General features: G+C 38.3%; 1 protein-coding gene across 10 annotated transcripts in view; it reads left to right on the top strand.

The window, feature by feature from the left end:
- The first annotated feature begins 765 nt into the window (after window positions 1-765).
- Window positions 766-20,626, top strand: part of camk2g2 (calcium/calmodulin-dependent protein kinase (CaM kinase) II gamma 2) — a 61,490-nt gene continuing 41,629 nt past the window's right edge. For 9 of the 10 annotated variants that reach the window (XM_081350463.1, XM_081350467.1, XM_081350471.1 and 6 more), the window contains exons 1-2: window positions 778-977; window positions 6,208-6,302. In XM_081350463.1, coding sequence (XP_081206589.1) covers window positions 913-977; window positions 6,208-6,302 — 160 coding nt within the window. In that variant the 5' untranslated portion in view covers window positions 778-912. Of the gene's footprint in view, window positions 978-6,207; window positions 6,303-20,626 lie in introns of all 10 variants that reach the window. The other variant, XM_081350470.1, reaches the window with a different exon arrangement.

Raw genomic sequence — 20,626 nt, 5'->3', positions numbered from 1 at the left:
TAAGATAAAATAAAACAATACTAAAATTGTATTAGGCCTACATCTCTTATAGTTTTTGTACATTTGACATCGCTATCCACCTAATATTAATGTAAGAGCAGCTGTGGTCATTTAAACTTTAATGTGCAAGGCTTCTGGTGTCAGCTGCTTCAGTTATTGTAGGCTACAAAAACAGGTAGCCTAGTTATGCTGCTTAGTTTAAAAAAAAATGTGAATACAGAGGGTTTTACTGTTTACTGCACTTTAATCGAAAGTCACATACTGTGGGCTATAGGAAATAGTTTGCTTCCGTGTTAAAAGATAAAGTGGGTAGGCCAATATTCAAATTAACTCTGATGTGGTATTATAAAACGTGTACACAACCAATTAGTAATTATATTTCAATAATATGTTTTATCTGTAACATAATTTTTGTTCATTCGTCCCATTATAAAAGCTTTTGCTAAGCCAAATCCTTTCATTCGGTTCTCTCGGTTCATTGGGCCTTTATCTTATATGATATATATCTTATATCCTAAGTTGTTGACTTCAAATTGTTCAAACCGGTTTTGGGGAACAATTCCGTCTCCAAAAACGGTGTGTGCACGTTCAGACATCTCTACGCGGAAAAACACCACAACAGTCAGTTCATTCAGCAAGAGCGCGACGTCGTTCTAGTCTTATCGCGTCGCTTGCTCGGGCTGTGTTTGTCACTTGTCTCGACGTCGAAGGAGAAAATCTCGCGTGACTGGCTGCTTTCTCTCTCCACCTCCACGCACACACACCACTTACCAGCAACTCTCTCTTCCTTCTCCCCCACCTCCTCCTGCTCTCTATCTCTCTCTCTCCCTTTGAGTGAGCGAGAGATCTCCCGAAACCTGAGCGAGGCGGTCCCGGAGACACCAGAGAGGCGATATCCTCGTAAAGCGCAACATGGCTACAATTGTAACCTCCACCAGGTTTACAGACGAATATCAGCTGTACGAAGAGCTCGGAAAGTAAGCGACCGCACCGCTGCATTTGTGTGACTCGCTACACACATACACACACACACACACACACACACACTCACTCACTCTCTTCACTCACTGCATTGTGTCTCATCGTTTTGCCTGTGTCTAGTTCAGTGTTGACAGCAGCCTTCACACACAGAGCCGTATCGGTTTTGCCTGTGAAAAGCCAGTGCAGCCCGTTAACGGAAAGCCCGATTAAGTCGATTTGAACAAGTCGGTGTGAATATTAAGCCTCGTCGTTCACAAAGCTCGTTTCTTTGTTTATCTTTAGATGCGTTTCCTAACATCGTGCTCGCGCGCCACAGGGTGCTTTCGGAGCCTGCGTGTTGTCGTGATGCAATGTGCAATACTTTATAAACACTTTATCGACATCCTAACGGACATTCGTTAGAAAGGGGAATTCTTAAGTCTTAGGTGATCTGCATCCGTGTTTTGAATGCACACCTAAACTTTTACAGCATTCAGTAGCATTGATCGGATTTCACCGATGACTCCTGCCGCGCAGGGTGATAGTAGACGGTTTGCTGCAGACTTGTGTAACGATAGTTATGGAAAATACTGCTGTTTTGGGCGTCATATATCGCAGAGTCATTGGGCGGTCGGTTACGTTTGTTGTCCAGCCGCCAAAAACATCACCGCGAAATGAAGGAAGGGAAGTGAATTAGCGTTGTCCAATTTGTAAACGAAATATTTCTGTGTAGGATTGTTTTAATGAACCAGTTAAACCTGTATAGAAAACCGGCCTGCTCGATTGTTCGTGTATCGTATTGAATCTATTTGAGCTGTTCTCGAGTCAACAACTCATGCAAATTACTTGAGTAGTCGAATAGCAGATATTACACATAAAACATACGCTACCAGAAAATGTTAACGTTTTGATTGTATGACAGTTGTATCTACACATACAAAACCGAGTTGGCTTTAATAAAAACTGTAGCTTTGTAAATAAACAGCAAATGTGGTCTAAAACTTTATTTAGGCTACAAAAAAAATGACTGACCTATTGAAACGTTTTAGAAATTTAGAATGAGATAAAGACCTGCTGAATAATTTTTTTTAACCTGTTAGAAAGACTAGATCTGTGGAAATAATTCGGATTTCCCATCTCTGTATTAAGCGTTATATATCATATATCAGTTGTTTACCAGCAACCAAAAGCATCAGAACAGAATGAAAGAAGTGAGTTTGCGTTGTCCGGTTAATTTATCATATTGAATCTGTTTAAACTTCTTGAATCAAAAACTAGACCATTTGGAATTACGTAGCATAAAATTGCTTTATAAAAACAGCTGAATAGCAGAGATCTTACTAAAACATACTGGAAATATGGTTTACGATTAAATTGTATGAAAGTTTTGCAGTTGGTTTTATGAAATAGTTATAGAAGAAACTTAGAGGTAGACTCAGATCACATTGAAGACATTAGGGTCCACATGAGGATGCATGGTCCTGCTTAATTGCTTTTTACCTGTTAAACAAACTGATAGAAAGAACTTAGCTGTGGAAATGATTCAGATATTCCATCAGTATTTTTAAGGATCATATATCACACTGGTAACCTTTATTGACAGTTGTTAACCAGCCACCAGAAACACAGCATGTAGCCTAATGAAAGGAGGTGAATATGATAACGTAGTAATTGCTTTAGTGCTGTTTCGTTTGTGAAATGTACAAATTAGCATTTGACATGCAATTCTTGCTGTTGTTTTTCCTTATACCATGCATTAGATCCTTATGACAGATATCACTGTAATTGCTGTTCTGAGAAATCACATTTGTCTCTGTAAACAGGAAAAAAATGTTTTACATGCCTGTACTAGCCAATCACACAAGTTGGAGTTGTACTTGAATGGTGTAAGTTTTGGCCTGGGCTACCTTTTTATCCGACCTAAGCTGCGTTCACTCTATAAACGACTTTGTTTGCTGCATGTCGCCAGTGGCTGGTGGTGAGTCGCTAGTGGGCGTTCCCACTACGGGTTGCCTAGTAACGTTTGTGAATGACATTCACAGATGTTACTCCATTTTGTAGACGGCAAATCAATTTTCTTGTCGCTACAAACAAACATTTTGGAACTAATAGACTAAATATAAATGGAATAAGTACATAAAATGCTTAATATTAAAGATGAACAAGAAACAGCGAGTGCTCCTTGCCATCACGCCTATTTATCTGTGGCACAAGCACTGGTCTATCTGGGTTCATGAAACCATTCAGGCCCGAGTCATCACGGCAAGTACCACCATATGTACACGGAGACATATCATAAATTATAGTAAAGTTACTGACCGCTAAAATTAGTTTCCCCTCCATCTTGCCTCGACACTCCACTACAGGATGCATTGACGGATCACGTGCGCTTCACTCCTATTGTTTGTTGTTCCTGAAAGTCACTCTTCATTTGCATAAAGTTACATTTATGCTGCATTCATGCCATGTCATAATTACCGTAGTCTTAAGATGTCAACACGTGACACACTGTGCACATCCTCAGACTGGGAATTATGTGTTTCTATGGCACAACTATCAACGCCTAAATACATCTGCAGCGGTCAAGTGGTACAAATAGGTGCTCTCAGATAATTCCCATCTTACAAGCTGAAATTACGAGCTTTATGAGGACGTGAACGCTTTTTAAAAGTTGAAATCACGTAATTGCAATAATTACGGCATGGCATGAACGCACCTATATCTCACATTTGTGGCGTCACTGGACACACTGTCGTAGCCCTTCATCCTGTCACCAACAGTCACTGTCACTTGTTTAGCCAGAAATCGCCAGATCTCTATTAAAATGAATGGGATTGTACAAATTAGCATTTCAACAGCGATTTCCACATCATGACTGACAGCAACTCTTAGCAAAACGACTAAGATGAAGAGAGCTTACTAGAAACAAACTTAAGCCCCTTTCACACAGAGATTCCGGAAAATACACGGATAAAGTGAGCCGGGATTTGACCCGGGTTCATTTGATATTGGTTCATTCACACTGCCAGTGATTTTCCGGAATCAGAGAGCGCGTTCACACACAACCCGTGTATGTCCCGGAAAGACACGTGACATCGATGTGACTTGTAATGTCTCAGCAGCGTCTTCAGTTTGCTTATGAGCTGCGATTTCTCTCTCGAGAAACCACGCTTGTGCATTTATTTCTCTGATTCGATCATAAAATTGCGCATTTCATACCGTTTCACAGCTGGCGAACCATCCCGCGCTTCAGCGTCATCACTGCGACACGGCATTATTACGGCTTTTGTTCACACAGCGCGCGTCCCGGGACTGAACACGGCAATGTTACTAGGTCCCCAACCCGGCATCGATCCCGGCATTAAACCCGGGTCGTGTTTGCGTTCACACAGAAGGCGTTCCGGCAATTTGCCGGCAATTTCCCGGGTTCAATGCGCTGTGTGAAAGGGGCTTTATTAACATACAGTGACTCCACGGCTTCCCGTGATTTAAATACTGTCAGTGTGAATGCATCATAATGGGTTAGGGTTTAAAGAGTTAGTTCACCCAAAAATGAAAATTCTGTCATTAATTACTGTTTTAAAAAAAATTAAGATACTTTTACCTACCCCCCCCCCCCCCAGACTGCTACGTAATTGCAACTTTCAAGGCCCAGAGAGGTAGTAAAGACATCGTTAAAATAGTCCATGTGGCTACAGTTGCTACGAAAATACTTTTTGTGCGCAAAAAAAAAAAAAATAATGACATTATTCAACAATTTCACGGAAGCCCTCGGATTTCATCACAAATATCTTAATTTGTGTTTCGAAAATGAACGAAGGTCTTACGGGTTTGGACGACATGAGGCTAAGTAATTAATGACAGCTTTAACTGGTTAGCATGATTAATTTAGCCCCTGCTGTTAGATGCCATACCCACACCATTCTGCTGCCAAAAAGCATCTTTCTCCATTCAAAAGTAGCTGTGTTTTATGAGTAATTCTTTTCAGCCAAAATTTTAATTGTAAATATTTCAGTATATTGTCGTAGATGTTTAACCAGTGCCGAATCTTTTTCAGAGAGCTCTTTAAAAGCCAGAAATAGACTCATATTTTCCCTGTTTGCTACCGTTCACGACGTTACAGCTCACGATAGTTGCCTATGAGAAAAGATGACATTTCTGCAAGTATGTGTTGTGCATTAATCATGAACAGCAGCTTTAATTATCTTATGCGGCCATCACATGCAACTACAGTTTTCCTCATTGGACAGTCATTGGTCTCTAAATAATAATAAATAAAAAAAATATCAAATTATTTCCTGATTTTCTGTCCAATAGAGTGCAACAGTTGGGTCCTGAAGGGGAATTGATCAGTTCTCTATAGGGGAATTGATTATGCTAACGTATGAACCTTTAAAGACAGACATTATGTGAGCTACAGAGTTGTTAAGCAATGGTAAATGCTTTTGTTGAAGCCATCAGACCCCATTATTTCAAATTATTTTTTAAATAATAGTTTAAAAGTGTAATTCCTGGTGAAAAACTAGATTACCCATGATTGTGCAAATAAATCTCCACCAATCAAAACAAGCAAATCGCACAGAAAGAACACTTCAGAGCCCGCCCACTCCCATGAAGCACTGCAAATGACGTTACAGAGTCACTCTCCCTAGGCTCTCAAGCTACTTCAAATATTTGTGTGCATTATAGGCATATTTTGCAATAAACTTGAAATATGTTGTTTATATGTACATTATCGTTAAATACACAGTCTTGTATCCTTGTCTTTTTGTCCGGTTTTCAATTTTTGCTTCAAATTAAAACCTGTAAGGTTGTGATTTCTTTTCGTAGTTGGTTGGTTTGGTTAACGCTTTAATGAGGACTTGAAGACTTCAGATGCAAAAGTCCGTCTGACACTTTTCTTTTAAATGAGCATTTTCATTAGGCTCCCATGTTTAAGTTCAGTAATTTCACTTTAATGGCAATGAAAAGGTTATTAGCCAGTTATTGAAATGCCTTATTTAAAAAAATGTCACTGATAAAATTAAAAACATAAAAATAATAATGTCAGATGGACTTTTGCTTTACTTTAATAAAATTAATAAAAAACCCTATGGGAAAATCTTATGTGAAAAAATACTTTTTGAAACCAATCCCGCTGCAAAAGTGGGCGAGCACTGTTAGCTTCATTTGTAGCATTACTATTGTGGCTTTTTGCTTGAATTGAATCCCGGTCTAGCTTGATTGTGCTGTGCTTCTTTTAAACAGGGGAGCCTTCTCTGTTGTTCGGCGTTGTGTAAAGAAATCAACCGGCCAGGAATATGCTGCTAAGATCATCAACACAAAAAAGTTGTCAGCAAGAGGTAAGGTTTTTCTTTTGCTGTCCTGTTAATTGGTAGCCTGGATGCCAGCCGAACGTAGCCCCGCCCACAACATTTGAGGTCGGGAAGTTCGGCCTGGACTTGATCCGTTGTGGAGCAACCATGCTCGAACCAGAGCTGTTCAGACCAATCCAATGTGGTTTCTAAAAAATTAGATCACTAACTTTCAAAATTAGTCTAAGCTGGTTATGCGACTGGTCACTTATGCCTGATTCTCCTTTTTTTGAGTGGCAGACACTGCTGTCTGATTGTACTTTGAGCAAATGCTAATTTAGGTACATTAACCTACCACAAACGATTAACAGTGAGCACAGAGATGAAATATTAGTCCTTCTATTCTGCATCAAACAGACTGAACAATATTGGTATACAATATTGGGTCTGTGCTGTGCTCTCATATGTGTAAGCTAATGCAGTGAACCTGTTGATGCTACTTCTTTCTTTCATTCTCTCTCTATCTCAGTTGAGTCACTAATCACTGTCAGCATCATCAGTGCTAATTATGCTGTTGGTGAAGTGGGTAGGGATATATGAGCCTCTGCCACTGTTTCACCTGCATCACAAACAAAAGCAGCAGATCTATTTCGGGAAGCAGGGTATCAGATTGGGCTGTCTAGGTTTGAATTAAATTAAATAAATTTTAATTAAATTACTCGTATGGATTGTCAGCATGGGAATGATTACGCAGAGGTGGCAGCAAAGATTGATCATGATAACAAAGTAATTGCATTAACTTTGTGTGAACTTTTCACACAGACCGAAATCCAGTAACAATAAAGTGCCAAAATGGTGCTCGATTTTAAATCTTGTGACTTGTTGGGGGTCGTTCACACAGAATGCGTTTTGTTAGGAATGCACCGATGTTTTTGGTCAATACCAATTTTAACAAACATCTATTGGCCAATTCCAATACCGATATTTGTCACTTGCTCACTAATTTTGTCATTAAAATAGATTACTGTTTTGATCATGTTTTAAATTAGCAAAGTTTAAAAACACAGACATTAATAGGGTGAGGATATACTATTGATGCATTATCAAATTGTTTTCGCTGAACATGGATTGGATCCATTTAAGATTCAGCAGGCCAACATTATAAGAGAGGCACAAAATAAGAAAGACAAAATACAAATAAGATATTTGCTGTCAAATATTTCTTAAAGGGGTCATATAATGGTACATGCACTTTTACAAGTTGATTGCACTGAAATGTCTGTTGGCAGTGCCTGTACACAACCATCCAATCATGATAAAAATCCATCCAGTGGTTTTGTTTTAATCTCCTTATATGTTTGACCATCTCTGAAATCAAGCCGTTCGATATTGTGATGTCATAAGATCGTACGCTCCTCCCGCTATTGTGATTGACAGCCGTGTTTCAACACAAGACCCGCCCTGAGCGAGCTGTGACAGCCGTCGTCATAGTAGTCCGCCATTGTTGATATGCTGGAGTAGAATGGCGTCTAAGCGATTGTGGTGTTCTGTTCTTAGATGTAATAAGGAACACAGCAGTCATTTTACTGTTTCGAAATCCGAGCCGTTGAAGAAGCAGTGACTGAGTTTTGTTTTTGAAGCAATATGCCCAAAGGATTGACGCGGGGATTCCCCACGATCGTCTGTGCTTTCATGTTTGCGCGAATCATTTCACACCAGACAGCTTCACAAACGAGAAAAAACGGATCGGTACCAACGTGTTCCTGCTGAACCTCCAGAAGATGTGAGTGTAATGTTTTATTAACCTTTATATTAGTATTTATATTAATCTTTGCGAAATTTGCAAACCTTGCTGCAGGCTTCACGATGAATGCGTCTAAGGTTTACACTCAGGGTACATTACGGCATGTTTTCTATGTACGACGTTCTCAATATAATAACACGTGGTTATTGTGTTAGATACGGTCAGAGAATGTCTAATACGGTGTACCCACAGAACAGAGGGGCGGGGTGAGCAAAGCTCATTATCTTTTAAAGACACATGCACTGAAACGGCGTGCTGAAAACAGAGCTGTTTTTGACCAGGTAAAATTAGTGTTTTCTTACAATACTAATGAGAATTTTTAATTAAAGTATATTACAAACTTTTAATTTAGACCCTAAAGAATCATATTAGCTTGTACAAAAATGGCATTATATGACCCCTTTAACAACATGAACCCGTTTGTGACTTATTATTATAGAACATTACATTTTTCTTTAATAAACTCATTAAATAATTCCAGTGCTGTTGCTTTATACATTATATTATTCAGAAAGAGATTGACTGCTTTTTACCCACTAAAGTGTATCTGACAAACTATGCAGGGCTCAATTCTAAGGAATTTTTCTTGCACAAACAAATAAATACAATAGAACAAAGATACAAATTATATAATATTTGTCAGGTAGGTCTAACAGTAGTTTTCAGGTACAGAAATTGAATGAAGTAATCAAATGTAAAATATCACTGCATATTCCTCACTGTATAAACATTGTTACAAAAGTTAATCAGTCAAGAGCAGTTGTTTTTTGCCATTCAATTAAAAGCACAGACAGCAGCGTAGCAGGAATATTAGGCTGTTGCCACTTTAAGACCGAATTCATTCTGTCCGAATGAAATGGTACCATGTGTTTCCTGTCAGTCAACGTGTGTTTGCATACCACTGCGCAGCCTGTTCACGCAGACATCATACGTCATCAGCGCGTTTCACTTACACTGTGCAGACAGAGCGAGAATGGCAGGCAAACAACCTAACTTTCCTTCTGAACTGACAAGAAGTGTCCTATGCAGATAATTCAGTGAGATTCGACTGTGATGCCGCTATATCCTGAAATTGCATATGAATAAAGCTGAAATGCAGTGCATTCTTTCCTTTTATGTCAACAGGTCAACTTCTGAACTGGAGTCATTTCACAATCACATACTTATGTGCAAGCATGCGCTTGTGTTTCTCCCCTCATTGTACTGTAAAGTTTGTTTGAATGCCATGTCATGCACAAAAGATGCAGCGGTCAAAATGTCCGTCTTGCACGTTTACATTGAAAAACCGTGGAATGAAAAAATGCATTCTGTGTGAATAGCACCTGACAGTGTTTTTTTCACTGTAAACATGGTCTCATATAAAAGCAGTTCCCTTCAGCATTTGTTGCTGTTTTAGGGTGAAATGTGTAAGTGGACACATGGCCTGAGCTGGAGAAATGATTGTTCTGTGTCTGTAGTCCTTCAAGTTGAATTACAACAGATCCTGTTCTCATTGTATGTGTTTGTGTACGCTACGGTCCCCATGGATGACCAGTAAACAACAGATTTATTTAAAAGATCCTTGGACAAAAAGCAACAGGTAATTAGATCAGCATAGTTTGGCGACTCTCATAGGCTTCTTTTCAAGGAACCTGGCAACAGTTATTCTTCAAACTCTTTATCATGCTGGCTGGCACTGTATTAAAAAGCAACCGTGCTATTCATCCGGTGGAGCCCACACAAGTGCCAAAGCCCCCTCCCACAAAATCTCCCCATTCCCTTGGCCTTAATCAAAGCCCAGAGAGATCTCTCGACATGCCAACCTGTTAACAGAGACGTATAAGCTATTATCATCTCTGAGTCATCTTGCAAAGGCCAGGACAGTCTGCAATTGCTCAGTCAAATGTTGTTTATGTCTTATAGTATATAGAGTGCAGTACACTCTTGTATGTTGAGAGTGCCACAGTATGGTTGTTGTTTAATGGTAGTGCTCCAAATGGCTTGTTCGATTCTTATTGATATATTCTTATTGTTCATTGTGTAGTTTAATTTAATTTCAATTTTTTTGAATGTAATGCTTACATTTTTAGCACCTGTAAAATTCAGATTAATCCAGTGAAATGCAAAGGTAAATATTATGTAAATGTAGAGCACAGTAACTGAGAACAAATAACATGAACTTGTTCCTTGTTGCTCTGATCTCATGCTTTCCTTTTATTTTTGCTGAAGGGTCATGAACTGACAATGAACAATACTTAATGTTAATTTCTACATGTGCTAAACCATTTTTTTTAAGTATAATTTAACATTAATTTCTAAAGTTAGTTTATGCCACAAATTAAATGCTGCAAAAAAATGTTCATTGTTGGTTCATTAAACCTAATGCATTGAAGTCATTATGTAATGGAAGCAGCTACAGATATTTTCTTTCATATTGTCAGAAATGGTCTTCGGTGGTGGCGGACGAACACAGGCATCCACACACAGTACACGAAAAATAATGAATTTAATGCATATTTTCAGTATTTTTCACTAAAATTATTCGAAACCCGTCCAGTACCCCTGTTGAAGACCTCAGATGTAACATTATTCCCACACAGTTCTGTGGCCATGTGTGGTTTGGCTGAACATATTAATGGAAGTGTGCTTGCTTGTAGCGTGCGTATGTGTGTGTCTGTGTGTGTGATGGTGGTCAGTGGTGTGATCCAGGGCAGCGTGGAGCCTGTGGCTGAGACGCAGGCATCGTGAGCATGCAGTGGTGATGTCAGGAGGCGCGTGAAACACTGCTGAATAATTGAGATGCACAGCCAGCCTGCCGTAGCTCTAAATGGAAAAAGAGGCTAAGACCTTCACCACTTTCTGCCTCTCCACATCTCTCTCACTCTCTCTGACCTCCCTCAGATCAGCTGCAGCATCGTGGCCTTGTCGTATTATCAGGGCCCTGGAATGCTTCCTCGCTGCTCGCTGGAGGGCGACTGGCAGAGGCCTGATAAACGTGACAGCACTGCTGTGGTGAATCTTTAATGGAACAAACTGTGAATTTTTAATGAACCCCATCCAAATGGTGTGTGTGCACAACGGAAAGAGAGTGGCTGTTGGCTGAGTGTGTATTGGGACACATTTAAAGGAAAGACACTATTGTGCATGTTTATGATGTACCAGTGAGGGCCAGAGGTGTCAAAGGGAGGGAGAGATGGTTGTGCACTCGTTAGATTTTTATGTACTTGTAAGTTAAGCATGCATGCATGTGTTGGGCTTGAATATGATTCCATGAGGGATCATTCTCAAATCATGCTGGATCAGGTTTTACATTCAACAAAAACAAGAACAAACCAAATACTAAGATAAACATTTCAGTTAGGGGTGTCAAACTCCGTTCTTGGAAGCCACTGTCGAGCAGAGTTTAGCTTCAACACTATTTAAACACACCTGAACCAGCTAATCAATGTCTTCAGAATTACTAGGGACTTCCAGGCAGGTGTTTTGCAGCTGGTTGGAGCTACACTCTCCTTTTGATAGTGGCCCTAGTTTGACACATGTGAGTTACATGGATAACATAGTTTGTAATGAAGGTTTCAGCATCATTACTCAATAGAAATCATTCTAATATGCTGATTTGGTGCTCAAGAAACATTTCTTATTATTATCAATGTTTAAAACCGATGTGCTGCTTCAAATATTTGTGGAAAATGTGATGCAATTTTTCAGGATAGAATAGATTTGATTAAATGAATAGTTAATTAAAACATAATTAGTTTGAAACAAATCTTTTGTAACATTATAAATGCCACTTTCGATCAATTTATACATCCCTGCTGAAAAAAGTATTTTATTTAAAAAAAAAAAAAAAAAACTTACTGAAGAATGGTAGCAAGGTAATGTATAGTGACATTATATCAACCTAGCCACCCAGTTTTTTAAATATCGATATCACCTATTGAAAAAAACGTATCGCTCAACCCCTAATTTTGTCTAGTTGTCCCAGACTATTGGACTATATAATGTGTAACAGGTGTCAGAAGAGAAACTCCAAATGTCTACATAGTCAGTGACCCCCCCATACAGTTCAATCTTTGTTGTCTGTGACACTCTGGTTCCTGATTAACACTGCATGACATTCACCTCTCTACACCTTAAAGCTCTGAGTCAGTATGTACCAATCTCCTGTCACACCCTTCTCAGATGCCTTGAGTTTACTTTGATGATGTCACAATCCTTCCTGTAACCGTAGATGAACTCATAGCTACAATTTAATTACAATAGCTTAGAAAGGGGTGTTTGAAAGGAAAACTGCCTTAGTTTGTCCCGCAAGTTTGAATGGGTGATGTTTCTCATTTGCACAGTATCACTTGCAATCTTAATTAAACAGGATTTCCGATTAGCAGCATTGAGTTCATCAGTGTCCAAATGTTTACTTCCCTTGACCATATGCATAGGTTATAAGGAATGTTCTTGGATCGGAGGAGATTCATCTCAAGTCCTAGTTTTTGGCTTAAAGAACTGAAATACAATAGGTATTTGGGGGGATATTAAAATTGATTAATTATATTAATTATTTAATGAATAATTAAATGAATGAATTGTAAATTAATGATATTTTAATTATATTACATTTTAAGTAATCTTGCTACCCCCTTGGATATTTGCTGAGGCACCCTATTGGTTGAGAATCTCTGGATTAAAATGAAAAACAGTTCTACTCTGTAAACTGTCAATAACATTCACCTTGTAATGTTAAATACAAGAGCATCTAATCGCTAAAATATTATCCAAGTCTAAACACTGTTCCAAAAGATCAATGGAGATGGAGCTGGTGTAATGGAAAAATGCTTAATATTTACTAAATAAAAAAAATCCCGAGCTTTTTTATATATATAAAATGGTGTGTATTGCAGGATAATAGAATACTGTCCATGACAGAAAATGATTAATGCTTCATAGATAATTCTCAGTTCAGTGAAAATTACCAGGTCAAAAACTTCTGATCAGGTCTTTCAGCTCTCCTTCGACACAGCTTGAGGATAGTGACTTTAGCCTGAAATATGAATCAATTATTTAGGGCCTTGTAAACAACGAGTCAGCCACCTGAATAATGGTTTATCTGTGTCAATGTTTGTAGAGCGTGCCACATGGCACAGACTGTATCATCGAATACATTTTGTCCTTTCAAAATACAGAGCAACATTCATTGGTTTGAAATGAACAGAGCCTGCGGTGTAAATAGCATGACAGACCTGTGTTCAGTTTATGTGGAAGAAAAAGGTGAGCTTTTGTGTTGATATCAATTGTGCAATAAATGCGGCTCATTACTTGGTGGTGGTAGGTGCAGCATATTTTATGATGTTAATCTAAAAAATCCCTAATGCTGGAACCCAACCACTTAAAACCTATTCAAACGAATGTTTAGTCACCACCAAAATTCCTCAATTTTATGAAAATCAGTCGTAATGAAAGTTTATAGAAGTGCTGCGATTATTTCAGGGCACCTGCTGAACTAGAACTACAAACAAACTTGAAAGTGTTATATTTATGAATTGCATCCAGGAAACTCAACTTTTTTTTTTTTTTTTTTGTTTGTGGAGTCCAAACTTTGGATTATTTTAATTCCCAACGAACTGAATAGTAGTAAATGTAACTTTTCAGAAGTTAAGTCTTCTGCTTTTAAGGAAACATGCACAGGAGGCTTTCCTTTAAACAAGACTACTCAAACTCCAAGGTAGTGAAATGATGGCTTCCATATTCTCTCAATTGCAAAACGAAATAAGCTGTCTGCCTTTTTTATTTTTAGTTATACAAAACAAATACTCATGTAATAAATCAGCATATCTGCAATCTTGCAGAACATTTGAATATCTTTCAGCAATACATGACAGTTAAATAAATACAAATGTTTACGTAGCCAAATAGTGTCCGAATTTTGTCGTTAACTATCATAATCTGCGTACACAATTGATCTAGCTATACAAACTCTATCGCTATGATCACTAGAAAATCATTTTACCCCTCAGTATGTTAAATGTTCTAAAAGTGTTCTATCAAATGATACCTACCTTTTGACTCTCCTTGTTATAGTTTGGGAGTTATGAGACTTTTGTTTTGTGTGTCACTCAGACAAAACAACTCTAAAAATGCCTTCAGAGCTTAAGGGGTTAAACTTCTGGAAAAGAAAATGAATTGTGATTTTGTAATTTTTATTTTATATTTATATATAACAATATATTATTATGTTGGCCCCTTGAATATTGTGTTGGGCAGTGGGTGGCCTTTGGGTCTAAGGGTTGAGAACCACTGGTTTAATCTTGTCTCTCTTTCTCTTTCTTTTTTTTTATAATTTTGATGCTATAGATTTGAAGCTATTCCGCACACAAGTAGTGACCTCATTCTCAAGCATTTTGTGTTATTAGTGATGTTATTTCGGCCATTTTTGACCCTCACTTAAATACATTATTGTACATGGTACATTACTGAAATTATTTTAACTTTATCTTTCTAGAACTCTAGAATAATATTGATGGGCTACACCAAGCCTGCAGTTGGTTAATTTAATTTTGAACAAGTCAGTAAACACTTGACCCTGACAGAATTGAGCGGGAAGTGAATTCACAACAAGGTCATCCTTTACTCTCTCACGCTGTCATGCAGTGGTCACAGGGATTTGTCCTACCTGCTTTGTTTTAACTGCTGGGAATCTGCAGGCGTCTAAATCACGTAACAGGATAATCCCTGTTGGAGAGAGATGTAGTGACACCCTGGATCAGCAGATGGTCTGGTGCGGGACAGACGCGCGGCTTAAGCTCACACTTACACACGAGAAGCACGTCAGCGTACAAAGCCAGACTCCCTCCACTTAACACAGAGCAGCTATGCTTATTCTTCCTAGAAAGAGTTGAGCTGAGAGGGTGTGAGTTTGCATACATTGTAAACATTGTTTCCATTAGCCAGTGTACTTTGGATGTTTTGGATTTTAATCTCAGTTACCTAATGAGGAAATAACTGCCAAGAGCTTTTGAGGTGATTGCTCTGTCTGGCCATAGGATGTTTCTCTCCCTTTTGGAAGAGTGTGGGGAGCATAGTTTCAGTACAGAGGTTATACACGTGTATTGTGAGTGCTGCCTTATTGGAAATTCATGAGACCATTAGTAGGGCAATTCTGGTTGACAGTTTTACTGTCCTTTGTTGAATGTTTACTTTTATCATAGCATGTCAATAAACTTGCACAAAGCACACATACACAGCCTTCCTAAAAGACTGAAGTTTATCTTGTAGTTAAGAAAGGTTTTTTTTTTATCTTCTCGGTGGGTGGATTGATGGCAGAGTGTGTGATGGTGACAATGCTGTTGGTGGTTGGACTGCTCTCATTCCATGCCTCTCCACAAAAGTATGCTATTGAACTTTGAAATCAATCAGAGGGAAGAGTTTTGAACTGAAACCACTTGAATGAGCATTAGGGATGTACAAGAGCAGTAATAATTGATCAGTCGTGTGGTTGTCTGAATTTTATATTTTTCTCAGATGTTCATGTCGTGATGTTGCAATAGATCTTTTCTTCTGCATTGTGATGTACAGACTTGGTTCTATCTGCATGATGTTGATTGGATCTGTATGTGAGCTTGCAGTCAATTGTAAGTGGTGGGGTTTTAGTGGCGCACATCACGAGAGAAGTCTGTTGTTTCACCGTAAGATTGAGTTATGACAGTTTCATTAAAAAATAAATGGTCAAAAAAGATTAACATGCATTTGATGAATTATTCACAATAAGATCAATATGCATTTAGAAAATGTCATTTTATTCTGACTTTATACTCATGGCATGTAAATTAAGTAAAATGTAAGTAAATATATTCTCCAGTACCAGCTTTATATGCAGAGAAATCTGTAGTCAGCCAAGGTAGGTTGATTCCCAAGAAACGTATAAAGAAGCACAAAACTATCATCATGAGACATTGTGATTGGTTCTCCCAAAAAAAGAAAGACCTTCAGATTATACATGCTAACAAGAACTTTGTTCACAGCAGTCGATTTGAAGTCAGACAGTAATTGCCGTTTATTATTGTAGAAGGTGTAGTTGTTTGTCAAAGTGTTTTAATGGCTGTAGTGGCATTGCTTTAAATGAATTTAGAGGCGCAACTTATCTAAGAGCGTTTACCATGCTGACAGTTTAACAACATGCTAAAGTATAACATGCTGTCGTTTGAAAAACAAAGTAGTCTAAACATTAAAGCTAAAACAAAATTAGATAAACTAGGACCTCACTAATCAAATGGTCAGTTGGTGGACAGCTAGTGGACCATTCGAGTGAAAGAATTTGCTGTGCCTTTGAATGCTTGGAAAACTGGCAAACTTGTTTTGCTCTGGTTATTGAATCATCTCCGGGGCTGTCATCCTTCGACCTTAACCTGAAGTTAACAATTCTGCCTTTCCACAACACTAGGCCTTTCCCAATCCATCGCAGACTTACAGAGCTGAGAGAGGAAGCCAGAGGAAGAGGAAGCATGCTTGGCTCTCTTAGCTTAGCGTATGCCAAATTAGTAGTGAGTCTGTCCTTTTCTTTTATTCTAAGAAGTTTCCATTTTATACTACTGCTGCTCCCCATGTGCTTTATTAATGTGCTGCAGGTGAAAGACTCCCTGCCTTATTGATTGAATCAAAAGTAGAATTGTCTGTTCTGCCTGCATATTTCTATGGCATTATTGGTGTCATTGAAGCAAGACCAGGCATGCAAAATGAGCAGTTTTGATCAGTGTGGCATCATCATGATTATGATATAGAAGATAATCAAGACCACTAGGATAAAGCAAATATTGTAGGGATTCTACAGTTGCTTTTTCCCTTTTCAAAGTCTCCATCTGATGAGCTTTTTGTTTAAAATTTCATCCTGTCATCCTTTAATCACAAACCTGTATTATTGTCTGTCTTCTGTAGCACATGATGACAGAATATATTGGTCACAAATTGGTACTAGAGATTCACCGGTTGACAACCATAAATCTGAACCGGGCGCTTTTTCGTTTTATTTTTGCCGATCTCTATTCTGGAATTGCGCACAAACTGCATTGCAATCATTTCCCAAAATGTGGGAAAAATGTCCCATCATTTGTGTGGAAATATTCCGAAGTATGTAAACAGGACTTTAACACAGTTTTTCCCTCTTTTCCGCTTCACTTTTAAATCACTTGCGGTGCGTATCCACACTGAGCAGAGCAGAGCGAGCATTTTCAGTTCATTCCTATGGATGTTGAGCTTCAGTTGAAAACTTTGGACTTCAATTGAAAACGCTCGCTCTCTGCCAGGGGACACGCAACGTTATGAATGCCTGTGTGGCCGTGCGAATTTTACTTTCGCTTTAAAATGAATTATTCTTAATGAAAAACACAACAACAAAACTACAATGACAAACTCGCTTACATTAAATGTAGAATTTTTTTAACAAAACGAATAAGCACGGCATACTCCTGCTGCTGATCTGTGCTGCGACTCGTTCGGCTTTGAGCAGTGTAGGTGTGTCTTCGGTAGCATAATTTCACAAATCTAAAAGACAGATTCTGTTTATGATTTAAATCTTGAAATTATATTTTCATTATAAAGCAACTGTTCATGCTACATGCGTGTAGCACCTTTGTTTGGATCACGAGTGGTTGGCTCTAATTTCAAATGGCTACAGATATTTTTTTTTTGTTTAATTCTAATGTCTCTATGGGGAGAAAAAAAAAAAAAAAAAAAAATATATATATATATATATATATGTATATATGTATATGTATATGTACTTTTTTGGGGGGTAAAATGTTGAGTCAGTATGTGATGCTACTGGGCTGGCTATGGTAACAACTACAACGTTTTATCTCCTGACCAGATCTTTTCTTCCTCTTCAGTAGAAAACAGATGTCAGAAATGCATCACAGTCTTTCACAATTAATTTCATCACAGATTAACAACATGTAGCACATCTGTCAAACAAGCTGTGTCTCCTGGCATGTGCAGTGCGGTGGAGAACACTGACTGGACCCAGTCCTGCGACATGCAACTGCTGCAGCCGGTATGATGCGAGGAGTTTCTGGAATCAGAGAGGACTTGCTCCCATGCACACGCACACTAACAAATGTGATAGCCAGTAGAGTTTGGTGTGTATATGTGAATTTTCATGCATATATCTGTGGTGATATTAGTCAGAGTGTGAATTATTACAGAGAATGACTGTTTTGACACTTTTATCAATTGAAGAGTTCAGATGCAAAAGCCTCTTAAGTGCCATCTGAAATTTTCTTCTAGAATGATCATTTTTATGAAGCTCGTATATTTAAGTTCAGTAATTTCACTTAAATGGCAATGAAAATGACCTATTAATTGCCATTTAAGTGAAATTGCTGAACTTAAATAAACGAGCTTGATAAAAATGATCATTCTAGAAGAAAATTTCAGATGGCACTTCGAGGTTTTTGCATCTAAACTCTTCAATTGTTTGTTTGTTCACAATTTTTGTTTGACATTACCCAGTTATTTTCAAGTGGGCCGTAGGCCTCAAGAGCACATAAACTGTTTGGCTTTTCCATTAGCCCTAGAAAAAGCACCACACACACACCTCCTGAGACAGATTGAATGATAGAAATATGTGGAGGAAAGCATATAGGTGGAAAGAGAGCTCAATGGGGTGGAAAGAGAAGTCGAAGGTGAGTGTTACCATGGTGGCAGGAGAGGATATAATGTTATAATGAACGTGTGTGTACTCAATCATGTGCTCGTCCACGTCCCCCTGCAGTTGTCTAAGGAAAACTCTGCACTGCAGATTAGTCGTAGGATGACGAGGGATCAGACATCCCCGCCACAGCACCTTAAGCTGATTTTAAAAGGAACAGGCCCAATCGCCTGTTTTTGGAAGTGTGCATTACTCGGTGGACATCAGGCTGACGAGGCTGCCTGTCTGTCTTGTATTTGCAGGCTTTCGATTTGATGGGCAGGCTGAGATGTGGTGTTTTCTCATGCTTAAGATACTGAGAGCTGTTTTTGGTTGTTTATTCTGGCAGTACGATGCTTCATTGGTATGAGCTGAAGAGCCAAACCAAGCTACTTTCCTGCATTACTGGAGTGTCCTTCTCACTGGAACCATTTTTATTTGCTCTCTGACAGCTTGGCTCACGGTGCGCTTGCGTTGAACCAGCGATAAGGTGTCGTAGGGGCCTGGGTTTCATTAAAAAACACTCATATACACAAGGTTTACTTTCTTTTCTTTCTCCCTTATATATTTACACACATCCCTCTAACACACACACACACACACACACACACACATCCCCTCGGGCTTTGCTGCTGTTGCAGGACCTGTTTCATTCTGCATCCACTGCATTAATAAGAGGAGACTGGATCTGGTTCCAGGTAGAAACTGTTTCTTTCTGATTGTCCCTTCGAGCAGTGTCACCCTGTCCAAATCAACAACCGTCTCACACCCTCTTCTGCTCTCACTGACTTCATACTTTGCATTCTTTCAAAACATCATTGCAAATACCAGAATATTCAATATTTTGTGTCTGGTATGAGCGTGTGATGCCACTGCTGAGAGAGAACTTGCTGCGTCATTGCTGGACTGAAAATCTAAATACTGTCTGGTAGTTCATAATTCATCAACTGATATTTGGCCATTTTGAGATTAATAATATCAACCATTGCCAGTTCCCATTTAGATGATTGACAGTATGTCAGTCAAGCCTTGACAATGAATAATGTTTGTTTGTTTTTGTTTTTTCTTGTTTTTTTGTTGTTGTAAGATTTTATAAAATAAGTGTTTGTCATTTTTATGTTTCATAATTTCTGTCAATTGTGTCTTATTTCCAACCTTGATCTCTAGATTTATTTGATGAAAAAATACAGTAGAACAGTAATATTGTGAAATATTATTTAATTTTAAAATCACCGTTTTCTATTTGAATCGTTTTAAAATGCAATTTAATCCTGTGATGGCAAAGCTGAAATTTCAGCATCATTACTCCAGTCTTCAGAGTCACGTGATTCTTCAGAAATCATTCTAAGCTGATTTGCTGCATAAGAAACATTTCTAACTATCAATGCTGATCAGAACGCAAACACCATCGCACACCTGCAGGTGATAGGTGTGTGGGAAAAAAAGACCATATAGGTAGGTCAAGTCAAATAAAAAACAAAGAACTCCCGCACACTATCTGTACTTGCAAAAACGTATGAAAAATATTCATTGGCAACATTTCGGTCTCATGACCTTCATCAGGCACATGTGACCAATAAATATTTTTCCTACGTTTTTGCAAGTACAGATAGTGTGCGGGAGTTCTTTGTTTTTTATTTAAGTATCAATGTTGAAAACAGTTTGCTGCTTAATATCTTTGGAAACTGTGATACATGTGATTTTTCATTTCTTTGATGAAAAGTTCAAAAGAACAGCATTTTTTTAAATAGACATCTTTTGTAACATGATTATTGTTATTAAACATGTATTTTTGTCTCTATTTAATGTGCCTTGCTCAATAAAAGTATACATTTCTTAAAAAAAAAAAAAAAACGCGTACCGTCCTCAAACTTTTGAAATAGATATTTAGTAGACTCTACATTTATTATATATTTA

Source organism: Scardinius erythrophthalmus, assembly GCF_964197995.2.
Source record: "Scardinius erythrophthalmus genome assembly, chromosome: 21".
In the NCBI taxonomy this organism is placed as follows: Eukaryota; Metazoa; Chordata; class Actinopteri; order Cypriniformes; family Leuciscidae; genus Scardinius; species Scardinius erythrophthalmus.
Note: the sequence above shows the minus strand (reverse complement) of the source record. Positions and strands in the feature narration are given on the sequence as shown.